The 12,530-nt window shown below is 39.5% G+C and overlaps 1 protein-coding gene across 3 annotated transcripts in view; it reads right to left on the bottom strand.

Annotated features, from left to right (window-relative positions):
- The window catches only part of SPATA18 (spermatogenesis associated 18), a 58,800-nt gene that overhangs the window by 12,508 nt on the left and 33,762 nt on the right, over positions 1–12,530 (bottom strand). For 2 of the 3 annotated variants that reach the window (XM_019481232.2, XM_014594905.3), the window contains exons 2-5: positions 10,569–10,674; positions 10,323–10,438; positions 7,799–7,917; positions 808–903 (exon numbers count right to left, since the gene is read on the bottom strand). In XM_019481232.2, the coding sequence (XP_019336777.1) occupies positions 808–903; positions 7,799–7,917; positions 10,323–10,438; positions 10,569–10,674 (437 nt within the window). The remainder of the gene's footprint in view (positions 1–807; positions 904–7,798; positions 7,918–10,322; positions 10,439–10,568; positions 10,675–12,530) is intronic. The other variant, XM_019481233.2, reaches the window with a different exon arrangement.

Raw genomic sequence — 12,530 nt, 5'->3', positions numbered from 1 at the left:
AGGAACTTGAAACATATTTTATCTAACATGAACACGTTACTTCCAAGAAAAGCATAATAGCATGCTATGGACAAAATGTCTACAACCTGAATTCAAACCGAGGTTTCAGTGAAAGCCTCTCTCTTATATCAGCTCCACTTGTTGTATCCAAGTACTGTCAAGCTGCTGGCTTTAAAGTACATTATAGCTAAAAAAAAGAGGGGCACAGGAAGGTCAGTCAAAGCATGAATCTTGTCATACTGAATCTACTTCAGCTAAGTCTTAGGACCTCTCTACACAAAGAGCCAATGCTCCCACCAGCTGGCTGTTAACAGAAAGCAGGAAGTCTCCAAACAAGAAGATTTATTTTTCACCTCATTTTCCTTGGATCATCCCCAGAGATGGTACATTTCCAGACAATGCCGAGCAAAATCAGAGTTTAAAACCAAAATTCACACCTAAATAAGTCCTGACAGCTGGGGGATTTTGGGGGGGGGGGGGGGGGGAGATATTTATTTCCCCCACCCCCTCCCTGCCAAAGCTGTAAAAATATATCTCCACTAGCCTATCCAATTGCTACAGACTAGAAGACATGTGAGCTGGGTCATTCAGTCAAAGTTTTAAAAGGAACAATGAACACATTACAATTCTTTGCCTTTTCCAGTTTGATCCTGTTGTTAAGAGGAGTTACACACATGCTTTTGGAGAAGCACAGGAATATTGAGCATTATAAAATTGTAAATAAAAACACACACACAGGGAAATCCCAGGTTTTGCCTTTGCATGCTGCTGTGCTGCCACAACACGCCTACATCAGATTGTTCTTACGCTGTTTTTAGCTGAACAATTTCATCCTCTGCTGCCAAAAGGGTAGTGGCTGATTTGGTCTTTGTGTCTTCAAGAGCCAACTGGGCTTCTGCCAGACTGCAAGAAAAATCAATAACCAGAAATACACCTTTAATGCAAAGGTACAGATCCTTCCAGTGAATTTAGCATGTCAGAATTGATTATTTGAACAGATTTTTCTTTCTGGCAGATCAACTCTTTGCCAGAACATGAAAATCATCACACAGGACTTGAGCACACTCTAGCTGCCAAGCAATAGTTTGTGAAAGTCCTACCTGACTAAACTATAACAGAGCTACTGTGTTACAGTCCATTACTATTCATCTTATACAATTCCAGCTCCTTTCCCAACTTAGACCACCCGGTTTGTTTCCACTGTCCATTGTGTCTGACACAATCTTTAAATACTGAATCCTCCTATTTCCACATCTGCAAACATGCCTATCACTGACTCCACAACAATCCCTGTGTATTCTACTGTCTTGAAAAAAACCTCACTGCTAAAATGTGCATAGGTTATTTTATGCGTATATTGATTCAACTATTGCATATCCTTCCCTAGGTCTCTGCTCCCTAGAGCTCTACACATGCAAAATACTGCTGCCTTCTTTCATACATGAATTGTACTAAGTGCAGTCATTCTACCATCATGCTGTACTATTATCATTACTTCCCTATTCATTATAGGTTCCGTGTCTTATGTAGACGTGGCTATAAACTAACTAAGTCAGATGCATATGCTTTCATAAGCAGTATCTAATGAAGCAAGCTGCTGCTTACAAGCTAGGCATCTCTGATTTAGTTGGAACATTAAAGTACAAATCTACCCTACCTTCTGCCTGAAACACTATATTAGATATAAACAATGAAAACCACGCTCTTCCTTGTCTGGCCAGTCACCTTTCATATCAAACTAATATCAGCTTTGGGCACATCTACACTTGAAATTAATGAGATGCAATTAACTCTAATTCGATTCAGATTTGGAGCTTTGGCCACCAAAATCAGGCCGAATCTCCTCTGAACCGAATCACCACCTAAAGCTTCACACAGCCCTACTATTTGATGTTTACAGTGTTTGTAATTACTATAGGATCAATAATTTCCTCCTTTCTTCAATCCCTAAAACATTGGTTTGAAGTATATGGTATTTTTTACCACTGAGATACTCTTTCTCCCTAACTCTGGAGATAAGCAATTTTATTGTGCCTATCCTCAACCTTTGATCTTATCAGCTACTTAGCTGTGGTGACAAACTGACAAGAGATTCCAGGAGAGAGCCCTATAACCTGGTTCTTCCCTTGATAAATCCCAACAAGTGGCAAGGAGAAGACCTCTCTATTTTTTCAAAAGACTTTTGTACAGTTCTGTCCCCTCATATCTGAGGTTCAATATAAATTTTATGTACCATGGAGAAGACTGTAAGTAGTTTTGTCCTTCACTATTATAAATAAACAGCTGACACTCAGCTCTACATCAGCTTGTAATTTTTTATGGATACAATGCTTTTTATTTACCTAGTTTCAGAAAGAGTCACAGAATGAATAAAAAAGAGTTATGTTCAATCAAGGCTCTCAAGGAATCCATTTCAAAGCACTTGGAAGAAAAGAAAGTGATTAGGAACAGTCAGCCTGGATTCACCAAGGGTAACACATCTGGAGTATTGTGTCCAGTTTTGGACCCGCAACCACAGAAAGGATGTGGACAAATTGGAGAGAGTCCAGCAGAAGACAACAAAAATGGTGAGGGGGCTGAGGCACATGACTTCTGAGAAGCAGCTGTGGGAACTGGGTTTATTTAGACTGCAAAAGAGAAGGAGCAGGATTTAATAGCAGCCTTCAACTACCTGAAGGCTGGTTCCAAAGGGGATGGAGCTAGACTGCTCTCAGTGATGGCAGATGACCAAACAAGGAGCAATGGTTTCAAGTTGCAGTAAGGAAAGTTTAGGTTACATATTGGGGAAAACATTCTTAATAGAAGGGTAGTAAAACACTAGAATAGTAGGGGTGTGTGAAATGGGTCGTATTCAATTTGGATTCGGATTCAGCCCAAATTGGGGACAGTGATCCGAATCAACGAATCGAATCAATCTGGCCGAATCCAGATTTGAAGATTTGATGCCGATTTGGAGAATCGGACGATTCAGCCATAGACACAGCTTTAAATGTCTTTTCTACATATCTTGATGGCATTGCTCATGAACATTGTGATGCTAGGGCGGATAAAGTATCCCACAGGAGCGTGGGAGAGGGGCCCTACGCCCCTGCCTCGCTCAGCAATCAGCCACAGGGGGGACCCCAGGTGCCCCCCCGACCCAGGAGGCACCAGTCGCCAAACTTCAGGGGGGCCCCCCACACCCCTCCTCACACTCCTCAGTGGACCCAGAAGTGCTTCTGGTCCATTTCTGGGTCTGCTGCCAAGTGTGCTGAGAACTCCCTCACACACTCCTGTGGGACGCTCCACCCACCCCACCATTGCAGCATTCACGAGCTGCCTGGTACCTAGAGGTATGTAGAAAAAGAGCTGTGTCTATGTCCAAATCATCAAATCTTTCCGAATCAGTTCGGAGGGTTCCAATTTGATTCATAGAGATTAAAGGGTCTCCCGATTCGATTCGGAGATTTAGCCACCGAATCAGGCCAAATCTCCACTGAATCAAATCAGCAACCAAAGCTTTGCACAGCCCTATAGAATTGGTTACCCAGAGAGGTTGTGGAATCTCCATCTTTGGAGGTTAAGCCCCAGATAAACAAAGGCTTGAGTGGGACAATCTAGTTGGGGATAATCCTGCTTTGAGCAGGAGGTTGGACTAAATGACCATCCAAGGTCCCTCCCAACCCTAATTTTCTATGATTCTAAGATAAAAGAGATACCAATAAGCATGGGAGTTAGAGGTTAGCCTCTGGATCAAAAGCTTATAGACTTTAAATGCTGAAGGCTGCAAGTGAGAGGAACAATGGGAAAAAAACAAAAACAAAAAAACCCTCTGGTCATACCCAGTTCACTCCCCCTTGCATCATCCACTCTCTGCCAATGTGTGACACAGGCTACTGAGTAGAATGGACCTATGGTCTGACCCAATACATGGCAGTTCTTATGTTACCAGACAGAAAATATCTAGACAAATGGACCAGAACTAGGATAGTACCTTTTATGACTGATCTTGTCAATATGGTTTGTAATTTTGATTCCATTATTATTCTTGGAATTCCAGATGGAAGAAGTTAAGCAGAATGCTTTTTTTGCCCTTGTGTTTGGATTTAAGTTGAGACAATTTATTGCTGTTACAAACCTTGCCACTGTTTGATACCACCTTTCCTACAGGCTAGATGACTGCCAAGTGCTTCATCTGGGGCTTGAAACGTACTTGAACACTTCAGCAAGTGCAGTGGCCAGTGATTTAGTTTTTTAAATGGAATGTACCATTTTGATGATAGGTTAGTGTTCCATGCTTCACACAGGCAGTTAGTTCAACAAAAGCTCTTCAGTCTTAACCGGTTATTTTAAGAAGTAGTCTGTCTTTCTCTGTCCTGCCACAGCGATTGTGATTTCCTGAGATGTTAGTCACACCTAAAGTTAGTAGGCTATCACCCACTAGGATCTGAATCAGTGCCCTCATTAAAGGTTATATGCTTTTGGAATCTGCTTCATCCAAGTGATTTATGGAAAGACAGCAAACTTAAGGAATCAAAGCATTACCTGGTCAGTCAAAAGGAAAAATTACCTATTTTCACCTTTTATGGCCACTGCACCATATTAAAAGCCAAACAAGAGAGCTTTTATACAGTTGTCGGGGGAGGGGGGAGGGGGGAGGAGACCTATTATTTCTAAGCGCTACTTTGTTCAATACATGAAAGGGATAAAACTTCAGGGATAATGGGACTCTGCAGAAACAAGCTCTAGGATAATTATCTGAGTTTCTGCTAAACTTCAGTCTCCCAAAATAATAATAATTAGCATATATACCTGTCCTGAAAGCAAACCTAGTTTTAAAATACAAAATCAGAAAAAGTGTTGTTACTTAATACAAGGAATGATCTTAAATGTATAATTCAAAGCAATATTTTAAATAGTTTCAACAAACAATTGTATGATTTTCTTATGATATCCTTGAAATATAGAAAAACATAGCACAGAAAAACAATTAAGAATTTACACACACATTTTATGACATCATAAACCAGTCAAGTTTAAAATTGGTGGTTACTATGATGTAAGGATGAATCCTCTTCAAATTTAAACTGTTTACCTATAAGAAGCAGGGGTCTAAAACCTTAATACACACTTTAGAATTTTAAACAAGTCTAAATTAAATGAGTGCTCGGGTTTTCTTTGACAGTTCAAAAGTATCCAAGGAGTGGAAAATGCACAGGGTTATGCGACTCATTTCTTAATTTTAAGATTACATTAATAAACTGAAAAGAACAGAACAAGAAAAAATAAAAATCCTCTCAATTTGCCCTTTAAACATATATGTTGTTTTCACTACCACATGGCCCTTCTATCCACCCTTTTTAGTCTTCCTGCCAGCATTCTCATATACCCTAGAATACTCTCCCATCCTAGTATCAATTTACAAAATGATATATAGGATAAAAATTAAGAATCCCTAATGCCTACCATACTTCAGCTAGTTCATTAATGTACAAGGATAAGGAAATGTATACACAGAAGAATAATAACTATGCAGATGTTACCTAGAGGTGTTTTATGAAGCTTTGAGGATGGCAACTAAAAGCAATCTTCATGGCCAATGAGAGTTTGAATTGAAGAAGAAAACCATGGTAGTGTGTTCTAATTCCTTTTCAGATGTCCCTTCCCTTTTCCCCTGCCAATATTGGTAGAAGTTGTTGCTTGGTAACCAACTGTCTACACCCCTGCTTCAATTCCAGCTTAGGTATCTAAAAGAAGAAAAGTAACCATTTCTACATTACCTACAGCAGTGGTTCTCATCCTTTTTGGACCTGCAGCACCCCTCACTGGATTTGAGGCACACTTTCATAGCTTCTGTGAACTGAGTGGCACCCAATTTCAAAAACTATACATGCACAATATACAAGGAGGGCTGTATAGTATAATTACTATATAAATAATACTTGTATATTTATAGCCACTCCTTGCAGATGGGCTAGGAAGTAGGGGTAGGGGATTGGCCAGGCAGGGACAAGCCTGACCCTTCACTCATCTGCTTATCTCCTCACACCTCAAGGTAACTTTCAAAAGATATGGCAGCATCCTAGGATCCCTCAGTACCCTAGTTGAAAAAAAAAATAAAAAAAAAAAAATGCTGGCTTAGGGCAAAATAAGAATTTTCCAATTAAAGGACAAAAAGATATTATAATTGGTTAAAAAATAAACCTGCAGAGAAATTAACTCTTTGCAGCTTTTTTTTAAATGTATATAGAGACCATTATAGGACGAGCTACACTGCACCTACACAAATCTTATTTTTGGATAGTATGTTGCTCAAGTGAGCAAATAAGAGCTTAATTGTTTGCTAATGCTAAGGTATTAGACTTCAGATAATAGCTTGACTTTTCAATACATTTAGTTTGAACTATATATAAATATAAATAGCCGCTTCAGTGTCAAAGAGACACTAGCATTATGACTGCCCACTGCTGACACTTGAAAGGAAACAACTTGTGGCAAAAAACAAGTATTGCTGAGGCACAGAAGTGTGACCCTCAAATCTCTTGCTGCCCATCTTATCTGATGCATGTAGGAGAACTCTTGGTGAGACAGGGCCTGATCCTGTACCATTCAAGGTGATGGGAATTTTGAAATGGACCTCAATAGGAGTGGGTTCAGGACAATTATTTCCAAATATTAGAGAACTGGTAGGTGGACGATGCACAACCATGCATCTCTTGCCCTGCAGAAGGTGCTACCTTGGAAGACTGACCACATGATACTGCTCACAAAAGGCATAGGAGCTGCCCCAGTCCTTAAATGAAGACAAATCCTGGTAGATCAAGGTCATGAGAACTTTTTTTTTTTTTTTTTTTGGGGGGGGGGGGGGAGGGTCTGTTTCTTAATATTTCTAGCTACTGAGGAGCATTTTTGTGAGTAGGCATTCTTTTAGACTACTAGCATTTTTTCAGCCGCCCTTTTTAGATCAAATGCCACATATTACAAATATCTTATATATAGTACATGCAGTATGCACTTCCTCCCTTTTTTTGCAACTGACAGCACAGAATCTGTATTAAATAAGTTTACCCAGAATATAGACATAAGTATGGCAGATCTAGAATTTTGAAAAAGGGGTACACATGGTGAGGTACATCAAATATGAAACACATATTTTCTTCCATTAAAAATAAACCAAAAGACTTACAAATATGCTAGGGGCCTATGGCTGTATTATTCAGTTTAAGAGTGAAGTAAAAACCAATGCAACTTGACTGCAGTGAGTTAGAAACCATCTGTAGGGCTGTGAAATAGGAACTTCATTACCAGGAGCAGCTAACAGCAGAATTGCAGAACAAAAGATAGCTTGACTGGTGAAACATCAAGATCATTAAAAAGAAGAGACAGTCATTAACAGGGATCACATACACTATAAGCCATGAAGTCAGTTGACTCCTTCAGCACTGTCACTGCCAGCACCACCCCCCCTAAGATGCATCCTCGCAAGATTTGGGTGCACCTCCCCTGACCCCAGATCTGCCTCTGGACAAAAGGTTTTATTCCTACCATGCCTGTTGTCTCTCAGGTAGCCAAAAAAAAAAAAAATCTTAAAATTTAACTTTACAAACAAGTAGATAATCTAAGGTTGACATTATTTTCTCAGAAGACTTTTAATGCCTTTGGTATACAGTCCAATATTCAAATTTAGAAAATGCAGACTCTAGATATGTTCTGAAATTCTCGTTACCAGACAAAATGAAACATTTTGCAAAATTCTACAAATCAAATGAGATGTTAGGAGAAAAAAAAAAAACTATTGAAAAATACATAGGTCTCTTACTCTTGTTGGACATGGCTGAGCTGTAAACGTGTGGAGTTCAGTTCTTTCTCCAGCTCTTGCAATTCATAGTTCTTTGTGCTGGCAAATTCTCTCAGCTGCCTTTCTTTTTCAACTGAATCCTAGAACAAAATACGGATATCACACTCTTAGAATACTATGCCTTCAAGTTATAAAGCACATTCCCTTGGCATTTATGAAAATCTGCGAGTTTCTCAAATGTAACAGTAAAGAATATTTCTGAAACAGTGATTCACCACAAAAATGGCAAAAAATGTAATAAAGAAGCTGCTGGTTCAAACAGCAATTTCTTTGTTATGCAGAGACAAATTTAACATGTGGTCAGGTCTTAGACCCTCCACTACCCCACAGCGCTCTGCTCTCCTTTTCTCCCACACAACAATGAGCTGCCAGGGAGGCTTGCAGGCTGCCATGCACACATTGTCCACTGGATAGCAACAGGGACAAGGCAGCTTGTAGTGGTGGCAGGGGGCACCAAGGAGCAGCCCCCTATCACCCTCTGACCAGAGAGCATGAATTTGTTCGGCTCCAGCCAGGGGGGCTTTTTAACTAATGGCTGCCCATAACACTTTATTTTCTGTAATGCTACAAATTTTGTAGCACTACATAAACAACATCTAGAGGAGGTCACATAGAGCACAAGACAGACAGAGAGATTAAATTACATCAGCAAAAAGTTATGCATTGAGGGGCTTCTCATTTTCTTTGCCGTTTCATTAGAAGACATGCATTGTAAATAGGCGTACAAACCCATATCAAACTTTGGTCTACAATTTTTCTTTATAAACTCTTAGGTAAAAATGTTCCAACAATTAATTTTGAGCTTTTATGAATTTATTTTTCATACATTATTGTATAGGTGAAACAAAAAAGCATGAGGTTTTTTAATTTTATAAATCTATTACAATTGAAAAGAATATGTCTTTGTACATGTAACTGTCTGAGGACCTCTGCTTGGTCCAATGCAGTTCTAAATAGACTAGTAGTTGTGTAATGGTCTTTAATTCTATTTTGAAAAGTGTTCATTTGGAGTGCAAGTGCAATTGAAAAAACTACTGTTAACACGCAGATTCTTTCTATCATCATTTTCAATTTTACCAACAAGAGAGCTTAATAAAATGTATCCTAGCTCCTAAGGATGTGATTTTTCACTTATTTGGGAGAGAGATTCCCCTTAATAACATTTTAAAATTAAAAAAAAAAAAAAGTCAGGAGGATTAAGCAGACCCTGAAGTCCCAGTCTTCAACATCGTATTTTCTCACATATAGAGCATCCCAGGATAAGACAAGCACCTTGGCCACTGACAGACATGGAAGCAAACAAAACCCCGTGCTTTACCAGAAGAGAAAGCACATCAGTCTGACCTGGCTCTCTAGCATCTGTATAGATCTTACACTTTAGCAGAGCTTTTTGGCACTTTTATCTAATAGCTAAAAGTGCCAAAAACCCACTTTGAATTGTGCAATCTATACAGACATTGGGTAGGCCATGTCAAAACTTGACACACTTTCTCTTCTGGGTATGTGCTGTGCTTGGCATGGGAGCATGCCAAGATGAAAGTAAAGCACTGGGTTTTGGTGGGGCGGGGTTCACATCTGTAAGCAGCCTTTACAGGCAGAATGGCAGCAGATCTTACAACCCTGAAAGGCAGAACGAATTGAAAAGATCTTCCCTGGGAGTACGCACTCAAGTAATAGCACCTAGGGAGCTGAACCTGCTCATTGTTCTTCTCCTTGTGGAGTGTGCAGAATTTACTTTCACTTCTGTCTGGTAAATGGCAGAAACTACTCTTATCATATTTTCTCCCATGTAATATATACTTAAATTTCCAGCAACTGGTTTTTGAAAAAAGGTATGCGCTATGTGAGAAAATATGGTACTTTTTCCTAAAACTGACCATCAGCTAATTTAATTCTTTTCTTCCAGTACACACAACCAGAGGATTGTTGGAAATACACATCACTGTTATCCTTGCCTTTAATGCTAGGATTACTATAGTAGTACGAGTTATATTAATTTCCGTTAAAAACAAAAAAACTCATACAAATAATGTAAAAAAATATAAATGCCAAGCAAACATCATTTTTCATAGGAGAAAAAGAAATCACAACCGAATAGCATGACATTTTTATGGCCACTCCTCTTTCAACCCCTCCACAGTTCTTATAAAAACGCAAGCTTAGAACTAACATATATCTTAACCTTGATATATACATTTTCAAAAACAGCCCATTTCTTCAACAAGATAAAATACTCCATTAAAAAAAAACCCAAAAAAACACTTTCCTTTGTGAAACAGCATAAGCCCTGGTTTGCCAGTCTGGTTCAATTAACTTCAATGACTTTTTTCACTTCTCTCTTAAAGCTATTATAAAAGTTACATAATTGTTTTAACTGTCACAAGGCAAACTGTGAGAGTGTTAGACAGTTATTAACAGAGATTCTTTCTTAAGTGTAGGAAAGCTTTTAATCAATGTCATTCTATTCCCTTAAAACTGTGCATACCTGAATGAGAGAGAGATTGGTTTCAAAGGGCCTTCCTGAAGCAGCACTGGAAAAACAAGTTCCAAGCCATGGCAAAAGACGAGATTTTATTGTTTCTACGCCTGCATAATGTCCACCTAAGACAATACATAAAACAGAAATATGTGAGAAAAATGCATAAACAAATCCTTAGCCAGCATTTAAAAAAAAAACAAAACAATGGAGTTGTATGCACTAATTACTGGGGCAAAAAACAAACACTCTCACCTTCTCGGGCCGTTTGATTGAGGATGGTGAAGAGTTGCCCCTGTATCATGGAGTTTATTTCTATGATTTCACAACACTGGTTCAGATTCTGATCACAAGAGTTAATCTGTAAAGAAGCAGCATTCAAATATTTGAGATATTTGGTATTTACCTCTCTAAATAATTCTGGTTACAGTGTACATTGAACATGACATCAGACCTTTTTCTTAAATTATGTCTGCAGTTGGGTTTTTTTAAATGTTCAATATACCATAGCTGGATATTCACATGCTCTCAATATTGAGAAAAGCATGTAATGATAACAGTTAGATCAGAAGGTTTGGAGTCAGATTTCCAAGTTCTGTTCTCTATCAAGGACTTGGCAGATGAAAATCACTTATATGACTGTCTTAGCTTCCCCTATACATAAAGTAGGTATAATAAGATTCACATCTCATAGAAATGCCATGAAAATTTACTACTATTTAAAAACATTAAATAGGCCATTAGATAAAATGCCCTATACACATGCCAAGTATGCCTCACATGTTACATGGAATACACTGAGCAGATTTTGTTGTTTTTCCAACAGTGGCTTTCTTGCGATTTCATGCAGCTTTTAATAAGTACCAGAACACAATTTGACCAACAGAAGCTAGCATTTTTGTCCTTGACACAAAAAGCATTAAAAATATATATCAGTCAGCTAGCTCAGAGATTTGAATGCATGCCTCAAATGAAACTGAAATCTTTCCAGGCCACTACTGTTGTCACTAAAACTGTAGTGAAGAGCTCTACCCTACTACCTCGTTGTTCTACCACTTGATACTTCCTGCATGTCACTCAAATCACATGACCCAAACACCATCTTCCACTCAAGCCTTTGTCTTCATCTTCAGCAATGTCTAATTCTTGTAGACTGTTTGGCCACATCCAGATGAGCACAACCATGCAGCATGTACCGCTGCAGACACATCTGCGGCACTACATACTGCATGTTCAGCTGTTCTTTGTGCCGCGAGGAAGCAGTATTGGGGGGGGGGGGGGGAGGGGAGTGACCGCTGGATATTCAGGGGTCAAAAAAAGAGTGGAGCAGCACATGTGCGGGCAGTGCCCTGCAGCTGCCAGCCAGGCTCCAAGTGACAGAATTGCCCCTGCTACAGCCCTGGGAGGCCCCCAGTACCCTAGGTAAGGCTGCTGGGGCTAGTCTAGTGCTGACCCCAGCCTCTCCTATCCCACTCCCACTCAGGGTAATCTGCCATGTGCCAGAGCACACATGGGACGGGCATTCCCCAGGAACAACTAGCAGTGGGACATGATGCACTGCCACTTGTCTCCAAGGAACCAAACATCCACGCTCATCCACACATGGCCTTTCATAGTATCATAGGGTTGGAGAAAACCTCAAGGGTCATCTAATATGACTCCCACTCAAATGCCAGATGCAGCATTCCTAAACCATCTCAGAAAAATACTTATAAAGCCTATTCTTGAAAATCGCTAATAAAAAAAAAGAGAGTTTCAACAAAGTTCCTGGATAGTTTGTGCCATTGTCCTATGTCTCTCGTTTTTCCGTTGTCAAAAAATGAGCAAGAGGTAAGAGCTGGCATTTTTTAAGGGGTGCCTTGAGCCTAATGAAGTTGATTAGGCTTGATTACTACAACTTCCTTTTTGCTGGCTATGCCATATACAGTCTCACCCTGTTCATATCCATCCAGAAAACTGCTGCAAAAATAATTTTTCTAGCTTGTTGCTTTGATCATGTCATCCCTCTCTCCATGTTGGCCCCCTCTTTTGGTTCCCAGTTCTTTATCACCTCAAACACAAGTTGTTTGTCTTCACTTTCAAAGCACTGCACAGCCTGTCCTCAGTTGGCCTCTTATGACAGCCTCCTTTGTTAAGATTTCCAAACAAACACTTTCTCCTTTGCCATGATGGAAATAGAAAAACTTAATGTTAAATTAGTGATATACTATGACTACT

This window comes from Alligator mississippiensis, chromosome 2 (genome assembly GCF_030867095.1).
Source record: "Alligator mississippiensis isolate rAllMis1 chromosome 2, rAllMis1, whole genome shotgun sequence".
Lineage (NCBI taxonomy): Eukaryota > Metazoa > Chordata > Crocodylia > Alligatoridae > Alligator > Alligator mississippiensis.
The sequence above is the reverse complement of the archived record's forward strand: the minus strand, read 5'-3'. Positions and strand labels throughout refer to the sequence as shown.